The 15,020-nt window shown below is 40.3% G+C and overlaps 2 protein-coding genes across 2 annotated transcripts in view; both read right to left on the reverse strand.

Annotated features, from left to right (window-relative positions):
• slit1a (slit homolog 1a) overlaps nucleotides 1-3,014 on the reverse strand; it is an 80,376-nt gene extending 77,362 nt beyond the window's left edge. The window contains exon 1 of the mRNA XM_084562325.1: nucleotides 2,318-3,014. Within this exon, the coding sequence (XP_084418451.1) occupies nucleotides 2,318-2,526 (209 nt within the window). The 5' untranslated portion in view covers nucleotides 2,527-3,014. The remainder of the gene's footprint in view (nucleotides 1-2,317) is intronic.
• A 3,060-nt stretch (nucleotides 3,015-6,074) lies between these two features.
• On the reverse strand, nucleotides 6,075-14,293 carry LOC311500106 (rho GTPase-activating protein 19-like). Its single transcript, XM_084561295.1, has 11 exons — nucleotides 14,236-14,293; nucleotides 13,656-13,909; nucleotides 12,257-12,337; nucleotides 11,533-11,742; nucleotides 11,158-11,384; nucleotides 10,937-11,023; nucleotides 9,297-9,362; nucleotides 8,843-9,055; nucleotides 8,657-8,752; nucleotides 8,213-8,326; nucleotides 6,075-7,715 (listed from the first exon to the last, which is right to left on the reverse strand). Exons 1-11 carry the CDS (start codon nucleotides 14,280-14,282, stop codon nucleotides 7,710-7,712), a joined length of 1,401 nt encoding a protein of 466 aa, XP_084417421.1. The 5' UTR covers nucleotides 14,283-14,293; the 3' UTR covers nucleotides 6,075-7,709.
• Nucleotides 14,294-15,020: the final 727 nt, after the last annotated feature.

Genomic DNA, 15,020 nt, shown 5'->3' on the forward strand with positions numbered 1-15,020 from the left:
TTCAGTTCAGCCTCATATCAGTGTGATTACCGTGTGATATTTTGCCACGGTAGATGAACAAAAAAAAAAAATGCCCAGAGAGGGAAGGGAGAAGAGAGGCAAGAAAACAGATCGCGAGGGAGGATGGATGCAGAGAGGAAGCAGGGGGGGGAGGGATCGGCCAGTGGCCCGTACACGACAGGGTGTGATTTTAACACGTGGAGCTCACAGTCTCATTACAGGCTCCGGTCTGAGGAGCGCAGGGGTCAGACCTGATCCAAACCCACACTGACAAGTGCAAATGGGATTCTGCTGTCTGTCTCAACAGCCTCCATACGCACACACAAACACACACACACTTTCTCCAAAAACCAACCCCCTCCTTTCTCAAACACACACACACAAAAAAAGCATCACATGAGCACACGTAAAAAGAGTGATGCAGAAACATTCAGCAAACCAGCCTAACAAAGTGAAGTGCAGTCTTTTGTGTGGTTCTAGCTTTTTGCAGTCCCCCCCCCCCCCCCCCCAACACTTACACTACATCTCTCCCATCCATTAAACTTCGACAAGATCATTTTACAACGCAGCACGCTCTAAATCTTTGTGATTATTTCTTTTAAACATTTCTGCAACAAAATGTATCTGTTATAGAAAAGTCAAGGGCCACCAACTTCTAGAACAATTACAAAAACTCGACTCATTACTCATCTTTGACCCCGGTGGCGGTTGCACGGTTTCATTCACGTAAACACACATTTTCCAGAAACATACACATAAATCTAGCTATCCACATGGGACCATCATGTGAGGCCAGGCGGGCTATGTTGATCTGCGCAATCACCTTGATGAATCACCCTACATAACAGCCCACAGAGGAGGAGAGCCTCTATTGTTAAACGCAACCTCTCACCAGAGACTGGTTATCTTCTACGTGACCTACACACACGGCTAATACATGCACGCACACCTAAAGGAGAAATAAAAAAGGGAAAGGCAACAACCCAGGAATAAATTACACATGACCTTTATTCACGTGGTGTTTAAAATGCGGCGTTCCTGAGTGCGCTAGACACGCTTAAGAAGAACCGGAGATGCTACGACAATGCAGACCCTCAGCTGTACATGACCTATGAATGCACAAACAACTTTTAACATAAAAATGCTCTTGAGTGGAGAGGCAGGGGATATTTCCAGTGTGAATGGTCATTCATGTAAAAGGAAACCACAAAATGACCATGTTTCCTCTCTGGTTCACTGCTAAACCCGCACGTGCATGTATGCAAACTAAAGACATGCAGACCGACCGGCAAAAAAAAAGAAAAAAAAAAGGTGTTCTTAGAAATTAAATATGAAAAGCATAAAATATGCAGCTCTAGCTCCCACTATGCCAACGCTGCCTCTGACACAGGCTTTCTCCCCTCCGTTCCCACCGCATGTTTTATTCAGGGCTGATATTCTAAAAGCTGAAATAGAACAATCTATTTCCCCTTGCACTCCTCACTTCTGATTTACTGATGAATATTTCAGAGGAATGTCAGAAAAGACAGAGAAAACTCCACTCCGCCGGGCTGCGTCTGCCTCACCTCTCCGCCTCCGCCTCCCGTCCTCCCACCGCTCTGAGAGACAGCTACGTAGCCGCTCGTGCAGGAGTCACTTAAGTAGCAGATTTGCTTAATTTTCTACATGATTTAACAATTTGTGGAGGGAGAGCGTTCGGGGGCATGAGAAGGGAAGAGAGAGGGGAGACGCCGGGCCAGAAGTGGAGGCGGGGGGAAAAAAAAAAGTGAAAAGTGGGTGAAGAGATATAAAGAGAGACTTGTGATATGAGTAAAAGAAGAAGCACATCTTAAACTTTTAGACAAACTTAACTTTTTAAACTGCATACTGATATCATATTTAAAGCGGAACAACAAATTAGGCTCCCATCCTTTTGATTTGGGCATTCAGATAATAATAAAATAAAATACAATATATAAAACCAGATGCTGCAAGTATAAAGAAGTAGGTAGAGTAAGTAAATTATGGACACATGTGAAAGGCACACATCTGCTCTTGCTCTTGCTCTTTCCAGTCCCTCATGCCTATTTATACCTGACTGGAATGCCAGTGACTGACTGACTGGCTGACTGACACACAGTCTAACACACACACACACACACACACACACAGCTTCACAGGCAGGGCTATTGTTCTGTTTCAGTCTAAGCAAAGTCATGTGCAGGACTAACAGAAGGGAAGCAGTCAGAAAACGAGTCAGAAGGACAGAGTCAGGAAGTTTCACTGTCAGAGACACACGCACACACACACAAGGAAGTAGAGTAGAGATGGTACTCACAGTCTTTCAGTGTTGCGGGGGATATTCCTTGGCATGGTTTTGAGACCCAGTCCGTGGCAGTCCACTGTGGTGCCGCTGCAGGTACACAGGGCTGGACAGGCGCTGGCGTTGCCCATGACCAGGGCACACAGCATCACCACCCACATCCAGAGTGGCTGCCCGGCCAGCCTGCCCATGCCCGCCTCAAAACAGCTACCTCTAATGGGCATATTCACCACAACGGCAGCCTGCGCTTGTCTAACAAACCCTTACTTCTATCAGTCCACCTTCCTCTCTCTCTCTCTCTCTGCTTCTCTGCTTCCAAGAGTCCTGCTACACCTCACACCAGTCCCTTAGAATAATTTTCAATTTGCGGTGAATATGAGTAGAAAATAAATCAGATGTAACAAATGCTATATATATATTTTCCTCTCAGCTGTGAAGCCACACAAATTCCTTTTGTTCTTTTGATGAAGGTTTGATATCCACCACAGTTTGCTGATGTAAAAAGCAAAAAAAAACCAAAAAAATATATGTTCTCCTTGCAAACTCTTCTCCTCTCTTGTCTTTGTGGAGTTGGTGTGCTTCTGGTCTGCACACGTCTGCTTCTCTGTCCTCCTCTCACTCAGTCCCGCTCTGCTCTGCTCGCCTGGAGAGAGAGGGAATAAGGAAAGAGCAGAAAGAAAAAAAAAAGCCAGTCTCTCTCTCTCTTACATACACACACCAGTCATCCATCACAAGGATCTACAAATAGCAGAGCCCCCGACTCCACCCCTACCCCTCCCCTCCTCCCCCACTCCTCCCCCTCCTCATACAACACCCCCCTCAGAACCCTGCCTGAACTCACTCTCATTCCTGAGATCCCCTTTTCATTCCCTTGACTCTATTCACAATACGAATCTACTCCAAGTATCTTTCTTTTGCGGTCTTTTTTTTTTTTTCCACTCACTCCACTCCTTCTTTTCTCTCAGGTTTGCCTCCAGGCGAACCCCCCAGAGAGAGACCTAACCTGCATGACACCGCATAACCCCTGCCCGAAGGGAGAAGGCTGTGGGGAGACGGTGCCGCGTTGAGTGTGTGAACGTCCACATGTAACGAGGGAGAATCCTCCGGGGAAGGGAGGAATCAACACCTCGGCCCGGGGAGGCAAAAAGCCGGGAATAAATTATCAGTAAGTGTGGTCTAAGGGTCTAAACATGTACATCATGTGTGGCCACGCAAACAAAACCTACAGCGGAGAACTGGGGAGAAAAAAGCACATACATTCATTTTGCCCCCACAGAATGTGAATCCACTGAGGAGGCAGACCACAGCCATAACAAGTAAGCCAGCACTATATTTTAGGCACAGTATATATGCAGAGATTACAGCTCAATGTATGCAAATGAAAAGACAAAAAGCTACGCTGAAAATCCTACCTGCCCTGTTATTTGGATTTATGAGAGTAACTGGCACACAATCCCCCTCTTAATGCCAGGACCATGCATTCCCTAAAGTGGACACGGAGCATAAAGACATAAACTTGGGCTGTGTTGAGAGGGGAGGGGGGGCTGAATGATAAGCAGTGTTCACAGGCTGTTATTTACTTTAAATGAATTCTCAATATTTTGCAAAGGTTGACACTAAGTTAAATCAATGTGTGTGTGTATAGATATATATATATATATATATTACAGTCTAGCCGCTGTGGAACACATAACTGCAGCTTTCAGGAAACTTTTCCAAACGCGCACTGATTTACGCTACATGGAATCACAAAGAATCACAAGAATAAAAAGCTAAATCGAGCAACCATTTCTGCATTTCACTGTGCATACTGTTCACATGGATCAGCTGATTGGGTAATGAATACCCATCATTACTTAAGCCTTATGTGTTCCATGCACTTATTTAGTTTTGCTTTAAAAAAAAAAAAAAAGGGCCAAAAAATGAGAACCATGGAAGTGTCTGCTACTATATTTTGCTTTTGCAGTTTTTTTTTTTACCATTTATTATATAAATCTTGTTTCAGACATGAACTCCTACTTCTATTCATGAATTAGTAGGTCCTATTTTGCTCCTTTCTCCTTTGGTCGGTAAAGAGAAAGGAGAAAAATATTAATAAAAAGTAACTGGAACTTGGTTACAGTGCCAAACAAACCGCCCAGCTATTCTCAGCTGCGCCCAGCTCAAGCCACTCGGTTTCTGGTCTAATTCTGCAGAGGGCCTTCCTGTGGGGTGGATCCCTCCCAACATTAACATCAGCAAATCACACAGAGACCCCCCCACCCCACCCACCCACCCACCATTCACTTTAACTGACAAAAGACACAAAAGAGGAAAAACAACACAGCCAGGGAAAATGTCAGCAGAAATATTTGGTGCATCTGTTGGTTTTTTTGTAGCTTGAGCATATATGTGCGAATGCAGGTGTACACACACACACACAATACGTACCTCAGGAAAAGAAAAAGGGGAAGAAAAAAAAAAGCTCCATCTGCCCCAGTAAAAATGTCAGTGCAGTGTAGATCTTCCCTCTATGAATGGTTAATTAAAGAGGAGACAGTGGTGTTTAGCAGTAATGGGGGGTGGTGGTAACATCCCTTCGCTCTCACAGAGCCGTGATAGGAATGCACACAAATACACAACAGGAGGACTTATTCTGCTGCTCTCAAAGCCGTGCGAGGACATGGCAGCAATTACAATTGTCTGGCAGGGGAGAGTTTGCAAAACACAACAATTAATGTGGAATAGTATCCAATTTGAAAATTTACAGTACTTATTGAGCAATTGGAGTTTAATAAATGTTTCCCTTCAGCTCGTGCCCAAATAGTTGGAAATAAAAAGATGTTCGTCGAGACAAAGCTGGCAGCTGCGCGCGGATGAATGGGGGATTGAATCTCTGAGCTCCTGTGTGCTCGACTCAAAACACTGAAATGTGTTTTAATAGTGAAGGAAAACAGAGACCAAATTTAGCATCTAGAAAATTCCACAGCATGCTTCAGACCTGAGTTATTTGTATTTCACTCTCACAGAGCTGTGCCCCAGAGACAAAAACCCTGCACCATTGAAAGATGTTGAAAAGGAAAAAAAAAAAAAAAAAGCAACACAGCCAGAGTCTACAAATCTGTTTTAAGTTTAAATTTTGTTTTCCTTTTAAAGCAAATGATCTGCTGCTGGTATTTTATAATACGGACAAAATTAGCCGTCTCCGAGAAGAATTTCAGTGCATACATTTAAAGCAAAATCACATCCACTCACAAAACCCGCAACATATATGTTTGCGGGTTTGTGTGCGCAACGGATAATGTGAAGTTGATTACAGTACGACTGACTCATTTTACAGTCATCACGATCGCTCTGGAGCTGGAATACTAAATAAAACCCCTCTGGAGTTTTAGCTGTAAAACAATACTCTTCCTATCGTGGAAGCTGTCCGTTGTATATTTACAGAACATGAGAAAAAGCAGACCCATTCTCACAGATGTTTACAACATATACTTACAATACCAAGCATGCATTGACATGGACACCATAATGACACACTCAGACATTCCTGCTATTGTGGAAAGCGGTCTTCACTCTTACTATCCACCCTCTAACCCTCCAACTCCGTAAAATATGTTCAGTTTGTGCAAATTGTTCATTTTTTCCTCTCTGGTGGATTTCTGGGCCTTTCACTTTGTTATTATTGGCCATAATTTGAGAATAAAACAAATATAAATCCTATTTATGGCATTGAAGACACCCTACAAAGGCCCTCATGCAGTTTGTTGACTGATTTTCAACCATTTACTTATACAGTACCAACAGGGTTAATATTTTTATGTTTTTCTAAATATTGCATTGAATAGATTACCCAGGGTATTATGTACTGCACATATACATATTTATATTATATATAAACAGTGCAGCATAAGAATAGAAGTGATTAATAAGAACATGTCTCACACACTGACATGACCTGAACGGTTTCTATTTTTGCTTGAAGGAGAATACGCTGCACATAGTAAAGCTTGCTAATTATTTGCATCTAAACAGCATCACCTTGTGGCCGCAAATGAAACAGCATCAGAGACACAACGTCACACAAATTTCAGGGAGTGCAAAGAAATTAAATCCACACATTAATTTAGAAAATAACTCTGTCTACATCCTACTATAGCGCGCATACATTATGATTTTCATAATAAAAAGACAACCACGGAACGCAGCTTGATGTCTTTTAATCACACTGAGTTGCATAGCTTCACAGTAGCACCAATATCACATGTTTACATGGTCAGACAACCACGCAGCAGGTGTCACATTACACTTGATCTGTAACAGCTTGAGCCTGAGCGAGCGTTACTGAAAGAGTAAGACAACAAGGCAGGTTTAAAAGTAGCTAAAACTCAGAAACCATCTGGATTAAGAATCTCAACAGAGGGCAAAGAGCAGATTCGTCATTTGCATTAAACCACCCACTACAAGACTGAAAAAGGTTTAAAAAAAAAAAAAATACTAATAATAATAATAATAATAATAGTGGGAAAAGAAACTTGCATAATAAACATAAAATGATAAATACGTATAAAGCTATAAAACTGTAACAATGTCACAAAAGGGTCAAAACTTGCCCTGAGAAAAACTAAAATATGACAACCCAAGAACACTGAGATATAAGACTATATAAAATAGCAGTAGTTTTAAGTATCACAGCACCAGCGCTAAAGTGAGAACAAAGACAGAAGTATTCACACACAACCTTTGACCTTTCCCTCAGCACATCCCTTCCAGTGATCGTCGTTTTCTATTCACACCATTACGATACGTGACACACATATGAATTGTTTCTGGAAGCATACTTTGGAAAGAAAAAAGTGGAATAAAACTTCCCAACAATTCATACAGTAAGGCAAACTATTAACTTTAAGGCACATCACTTTGGTCTGTTTGACCCGAACTACATTTATAAGCAAACTTTGTAATAAAATAGACGCCACTGCACACCACAATTTGTCGCTACATCTGCTGTACTAGATTTTAGGGATTGAAATATCCAAAAGACCAATAAAAAATAAATACAATGAATTCATTTCAAATTAAATAATGGTAAAGCTGAAACCCCAATATTCACCGGTGTAAACATATGCGTCTTCCATTACCAGTGAGCAAGAAATTAAGAGGGAACTATTGAAACTAGTCCTTAACTGACCTAAAACAGACCGTCAACATCCTCAACATTCCTCAGCTTTAGAAAAACGTAATGAGCCGCAAAGACGTTCTTTGGATTTCTTGTCGACAAACCTTAAAGTCTCAAACAAAAAAAAAAAAAAGAGTTGAGAATAACTGCTGATTAAAATATGGTGTCTAAAATAGATCCTTCTCATAACCTTTAGAGAAAAGTCAGACTCGTGTTTCCCAAACTGTGATGACATTCTTTTAATGGCAATTAATCCTGGAGGAGAAGGGGAGAAAAAAAACAAAGGAGGCATCGTTAGCAATGTAAGCAACGTTAAGCCAGACTTTTCTGTGGCGAACCGCAGACAGGTGGCTGAAATGCCAGGAACCTTCTTCAACGCAGTAATGAGGAAAACTACTTGTCACTAGCTGATGACAGTTTCATAAGTGCATCGTGCCGTCCCATAATTTAAATGTGACATTTTAATTGGTGTCGATTGATATAAAAGCATTACCTCCTTGAGTGTGTCACCGTACATGCACATGAACATCATCGGGTATTTGGACTGAGTTCATTTCCTGTCATACCAGCAGTACCTAAACTAATAATAGGTCAGGGTAGATCTGTTGTAGCCTACAGACCACAGAGGAAGGGGATGTTTTCCCAACTGTGACGGTTTGTTCGCTCCTTTGTTACACAAGGCGCAGGCTGTCATTCTGAGCAACGTTTTCATGAAATATATTAAATTTGTTGTGTAAGAAGGCAATACTCACTACTCCACAGCTGGTGTTTTCTGTTCCCTGCCCACCAGTTGAGCAGCTGGATTCGAGACTCTGCAGCTTGCTGTTCTCTTTCTCCGTTAACGTTTGGCTTCCCAACACCTTCCTCTGTTATATAAACAGGAAGTCATTATCAGGGGATGAAGTCAGATTCAGATGTTTGGGCTGCATTAAAAAAAATAACCTGTAATTTTATTTCCTCGAAATGCAGTATTCAAAGTTATTCCAAAAACCTATTTTCTTGTTTAACATTTAAAACTAAATATTTTCAAACTCAATGTGAATATGAAAATATTAAAAAATCTGCAAGACAACTGTAATTCATCGTTGTGTCTTTGTGTTCATGAGCATGAAAAAAAATTCTTCAAAAAGAATAAAGAGTTAAGAAGGCCTCCAAAGTGAAGGCTACCCGAATACACAGGATTATCGTGAACAAACCTTGATAATTCCACCCAAAGAGCGTGAACGCCAGTGTCTGCGACTGAATGGTGTCCGAGGCTCAGATGAAGGTGTCAGCAGAGGCTGTTTTTCAAACTACACATAAAGATAAACGATGTTACGTGACGCTTATACAAGCTATCGGTCTCTGTGTTGCTTTTCTTCACAATGGCCGGATTAAGATACCTGTCTGATGAGTTTCTTCTTCTTGGCAGACTCAGGCATGCTGTTGACTTGTTGGTACAGCTCTCTCAGGGCAGATTCGGTGTAGCTCTGTGTATCAGGTGGCCTGACAGCGCTGGTCTCACCAGAGATTGTTCTCATTGCGCGAGACGGGGAGGCAGGTGTTGCCCCAGCCACGGGCCCCTCTTTGGACCCAGAGCAGAGTGTCAAGTCATCCTAGAAAAATCAGGATGAGATAGTCTCACTGAGCTACTACACGGGCATAGGACAATGAGTACAGTTGAATGACACATGTGAAAAAAACAAAACAAAAAACAAACTCAAAACTGATACGGCATAATTTCAGGATCTTATGAAAATCATTCTTAATTCTTAAAACTTAATATCTAAATGCAAAGCAGTGCTAAAGCTCCCTCTTTTCATTAAGATAAGCTTAACAAAGAAGAAAAACACTTACGTTTGACTGAAGAGTTTTTGATCCTGTGAAGTATAAGCGGGCATACTCTTTGATATACACAGGGGCCTTCAAAGAAAGTAAACATGCACATTAAATCCTCTGCATAAATATCATTATATATGACAATAAATTATTTTACATATCACTGTCAACACAAAGAACGGTCTATTAGAGATGTTCCACCCTGAAGGCTACACTGTGTGTGCCAATCAGTAGTTAAAGTGCAATGCACATGAATGTGAATGAGAAGAAATTTCTTTCTTCAGACTATATGCTTCAGACAACGCAATTTACACAGTCAATTTGAAATAACAGAACGGCCAGGCTACCACATTACAATGACAGATCTGCTTCAATATAAGCAAATATTGTATTTTATTTGAAGAACTTGAGATTTAAACGGTGAAGAGAAAAATAACCCTCTGTGACTGCACAAATCAAGAATGCTCCCTAGGACGTAGATGAACATGTTAACTTGTCAATAATCACGAGAAGACTTCAGATGATTTGCCTCAAAAACAGAAAGGTCAGCCTACGGTTCAAAAACAACATACACAAAGAATGCAGTGGAGTTGGGGAGTGAAATTCTATGGATACAAAAATTCACCTCCATCAAAATGAAAGAGAAAGAGCGCATTAAAAAACGGAACAGTATATGACCGAAGCAACAGGATCAGTGTTGAGGTATACGGGAACATTGTTTATGCTCACAGTCAGGTGAATACAGAAAAACTCACAGGTAAAATGTCACCATTCAGCAGAGCAATGGTTCTGAACACACGACCAAATCAACTTTGAAGATAAAGGGGAGAAATATACTGGGCTATCCAAGTAAATTAACCCATCTCAATCTAATAGAGTTGAATTCTACGTATTGAAGAACGAAGGCAAAAAGACTTCACTACAAGAGCTGAAGATGCCTGCAGCAAAGGACTATAAAAGATTTAAAAGCATCAGTAGGTGTGTATTGGTCAAGGACTGGAAACCATGTAATGTTATGTATAATGATGTGGCCAAGTACTGTGAAACCTATACATTTTGGGCATTTTATCTTTAAAGGGCTGCATCGCCCACCTAGTTTCTTCTGTATTTATATAAACTACTGAAATCAGACCTTGCACTTTGATGTAGTCTATCTTTGTGTGAATGCACTTAAGCAAAGACCCTGAAGAACAAAAAAAAATGAATAAATAAATAAATCCAGAAGTGTCGCTAATAAGAATGGTCTGGACTGTAAGTCAATCACAGTCCAGATCTAAAAGGTTGCTGATTGCACGACATTTAAAAAGCCTTTATTGATTTTTCTTTCACGTGCTAATTCTGTATTCTTTTCTCCTTTACCCTGTCTGCATTTCTTGTAACCCTGACGACGACGCCACTTGGAATAAAAGGTTCATTCAGTAAAAAGAAAACACATAAAATTACAAAGGAAACATGACCGCTTCGTGACTGTGATGTACTCTGTACTTTTTTATTCAAATGTAAATGGTAAAGTCTGCCTGTTTTGTCTAGAGCTGACATCAAACTTCACAGGCAAAATCTTGTTCCTATCAGAACCAGACAAGCTATATAACATGTTGCATTTTGTTTATACTAAACTATATTCAAACGCCTTTAGAAGGCAATAAAGGTCGGCTTACCTTCAACAGTTTCTGTGAATGCCTGATGAGGAAAGCTACGCCATTATTCAGTTTCTCTAGGTTTCCCTGCAGGTCACTTGCCATCACCTGCAATATATAAAAAAATAAATAAAAGTATATAATTGATAAAAATAACAGAGCCAAAAAACTGCGTTGAGGTTTACTTGACCACAAACACTGTGGGGATAGTTTCAATGTGGAAATAAATTAAGGGTCCTTGCGTTTTTGGGCCAGATGATGTGCGGAGCAAACATTTTGGCTAAGTTCATAGCCGACATCTTGTTGACGTGTTGATTGCGAGCGGTGTGGTACAGTAAGTCCAGCAGCAGCTTCAACAAGCTGCGGTTGGCCGGTGGGAGCAGCATGAAGAGCAGCTGATATGCCTCAATCTGGCGTTCCTTATCTGGCACATTTGTTTTGTTCCCCTTATCATCAAAGCACGCCAACTCTGTACACAACATATAAAGACAAATATTACGGAAGCCCAATGGGGTCATTATTTTTTCATAATAAGGAACACTTATTATTATTTTTATTGATTTGAACATTATTGTATCTTAAGTAGTGACATAGATGGTGCATGAGTCAGCCAATACCTCCAATCTTCAGGTGGGCATGATAGTGTCTGTGTGTTAGCAGAGGCTCTGGCAGCTCTCCCAGGTAGGCTTTCAGCAATGTAGCTGCATCATTGGGGTGGAAATCGCCTGTCTCTAGATCTATCTCTGCACCAGCATTCAGCATCTCCCTCAGGGCTGCCTGCCTTAAGCTGTGGCCTGGCACACGGAACAACCCCTCCACATGAAGATCTGAGAGGTGGGAGAGAAAGATGGCGAGAGACAGCGGTGCGTATCGGCGCATAGACACAAAGTGAAGGAGACACAGGGAGACAAAGACACAGCAGTAAGGAGGGAGATGGAGTGAATGAAATGGAAGGAGGGAGACGGCAGGAGCAAAGTGCTTTCAGATAAATTATTGACTTAAGCATTTGCTCCCAGTGTCCACTTTCAGTGAATGACATCATTGCTTCTAGAAATAAACCATGACCTCATACTAATTCACTGCTCTCCAACAAAGTTAAAGAACAAATTGTGAACATGCCTTGAGGCTTAACAAAACTAATTAGTTAAGGCTGTTAAATGCACGGTATGAACAAAGTATATCAAGAAATCTTTAAATAGAGTGATTATTAATGATGTTTGTGTGACAAAGATGCAGTTATGTTTAAGGATTTGATTTCTCATGACATTTGTGCACGCAAATAGACATAATATCACAAACTGCTTCATCAGAGATTATGCAGGCATATTAAACGATACTCACTTTTACTCAAGTATTCGATGAGCTGATAGATCTGTGCTATTCCTTCTTCAGTTAAGGGTGCCCCGAAAACAACTCCCTTGTCTAAAAGGCATCAAATGGCACATGAAGTATAATAGTTAATTCAATTATAGTACATCAGAATCAGAATACTTTATTAATCCTTCAAGGAAACTGTTTTGTTGCTGTTGCTCTCATAAAGTGACAGTTGCTAGTTAGCAGAGCAAATACAACAGAATAAAAGTAATACAAAAATACATAAAAAAAAAATAAAGTAAGATGCATTTAAAGTAAAAGAAACAATATTGCACAAGTATTCACAATATACAGAGGTAAGAGGTTGCAAATAAATGAACAGCGTCTGAAGTGTCAAAGGTGTTAAGAGTGACCAACACTCAGCAGGAGGAGTTATAAAGTTTGATGGCCACAGGCAGGAATGGCCACATTACAGAAGCAAAACAAATTTCCAAATAGAAACTGAAATAGGTGTAGTCTGGATTTTGTCAGACAAATTCCTTGCTTAAACTGTTGCCACCGCAACCCGATCTCGGATAAGCGGATGGAAAAGCTGTCCAGTCACTTGTAAGGTCAGCAGTCCGAGCATTTTGTAAGATGTTAATAACAGGGGGGAAAAAAAATAAACACCAGTGGTTCTCTGCATATAGACTTTACTTGGTAGGCTGTCCAGCTATACCAACAGCTGCTATTGTGCCAACAAATAGCATCTAGTGATACAGAAATAAAAGGTAATCAGGCCAAGGCTGTCCAGAGGCAATACATACAGAAGGACACACAAAAAAAATAGAGAAAACATTATGGCTTGGATAGAGTCTTTTTTATTTTTTATTTTTTGCACAGCTTTTCAGTTGTCAAGCATATTCGCTCAAATCCGTTTAATAACTTTATTGCAGGTTATATGAAGTGCGCAATTCAGTAAATTCCAGTGTACTGACAGATACTGGATCATTGTCATACTAAACTGAATATAATTATTCAATATATAAAGAAAGTTATTTGACAACTACAGATTAATGAGTTATTATCATTAATGACTAGTAATAACTATTTGACACAAACCATTCTCTAGAGCTCAACTGGTTTGTCAGTATTCTTGACATTTCATTTTTATTAATTTAAGGTAGGACACACGGAGTGCTTGGCATTAAACGTATAAATACTTTAATTATCTATTCATTTCAGCTCCAATGGAGATAAATGCCTTGCCAAGTCTGCCAAAGTCTTAATTAATAAAGAACTGCCTAAGCTCTGTGGAGAAATGAGAGCCATTTTAGGTTATTTCTCCGTATTAAAGCAATAACACACTAAATTAGCTTGACAGCTACAACATTTGCTCAAAGCCCGTCTGTTAATATTTGTGCACAATAATGGCTTCGATTCTAACCTTTTCGTTTCAGGAAGTTGAAGGAGCGCAGAAAGCCACTGGATGAGGGTACTCTGGGCTCCGACTCTCCCGTGAGTTGGGCAAACTCCTCCCCTGGGAGGTCTATGAGTCGAGTGATATTGCTAAGTACCAAATCCGTGAATGCTTGTGGATGCTCATGTCTCAACCTCTCCACGAAGAAGTCCGGGTTGAAGATCACTGGCTGGTTTGCGTTTGGCTTTTCCTGACTGACAGACACAGTGCACGTTGTCCCCCTGTTATAAAGAGAAAAACACATGGTGGGCTCATGTTAAGACTAAGTGAACTAATAAAGCTTCGACCTGCTAACAAGACTTTAACCGTTAAATCAGCAGGGATACGATAAGAAACACCGTATTAACGACAGCGTATGTTAGCATAACTTGTTGCTAGGTTAACTGTTAGCTGCTTTGGTTAGCGCTAACAAGTTAACAAGTCACAAAACTGAGTAGTGAAAACAGACATATTCATAATTTAGCTTAAACCAAATCTGAGATGCACCATTTATACGAGATTATAGTTATTTGTTAATTTGAGGACGCAATAAATGAAAAGTCCGTACCTTCTGATCAGTTTGTGATTGTTTTGGGGAACATTTTCAGTCGCCATTTTCGTTTTGAATCTTCCGCTGTTTCATTTTTAGTCCCGCCCATCGCATCGTGATTGGCCGAAATATATGTACGTCACGGCGGTTGAACTGGGCGGGGTCATTTGTCCAACAAACAGAAAAAAAACAGGAAGTTCAATCTTTGCTTGGTGTAAATAGTACAGTCAGTGGTGTAAACATAGATCTCTTCTGAACTGTCTAACTACCATAATCAAGAAGTACTGCCCCTTGGTAATTATTTATAAACACAATTTTCTCCCTATAAACGTTTAATTTAAATCAATAAGGATAATAAAGATGCCCTATTTAAATATAAACCATAGTTTACTGACTGCTTGAAAATATGTACTTATATAGAATTTCACTGAATGAAACCGATAAAATAGTCTAGTTACTGGTCATGCTAGAGCTGCATGTTAATTTGTTTCAGATTGTGTCTCACACAGACAAAAATAAATAGATGGCTTAAGTGTGTTTTGCAGTAACGAACTGAAATTGTCATAAGAAATTATTGACTGTTGACTTCTATTATTTATTTAGAATGATCTATTTAGAAAAAAAGGAACATATTTTTTTTAAAGATCTAGCTGATATGATGTATTAGGGACACTCAATTATTTGTTCTTCCAGCAGACACAGAGCCTCACTGATATTCATCTGGTGGTGAACTGACAAATGTTAATGCAATGTTTCCCCTCATAAGGGTTGGAGAAAGTAAAATCGAAAGACAATTTGGTCTG

The sequence above is a fragment of the Chelon labrosus genome (genome assembly GCF_963514085.1).
Source record: "Chelon labrosus genome assembly, chromosome: 15".
NCBI lineage: Eukaryota > Metazoa > Chordata > Actinopteri > Mugiliformes > Mugilidae > Chelon > Chelon labrosus.

Coding starts and splice junctions, on each gene's coding strand:
- LOC311500106 (XM_084561295.1), bottom strand. CDS start 14,282: ATGGCGACTGAAAATGTTCCCCAAAACAATCACAAACTGATCAGAAG. Junction 9,363..10,936: donor ATTCACAGAAACTGTTGAAG/GTAAGCCGACCT, acceptor CTTTCTTTGAAG/GCCCCTGTGTATATCAAAGA. Junction 8,753..8,842: donor AGAAGAAACTCATCAGACAG/GTATCTTAATCC, acceptor CTTTATGTGTAG/TTTGAAAAACAGCCTCTGCT.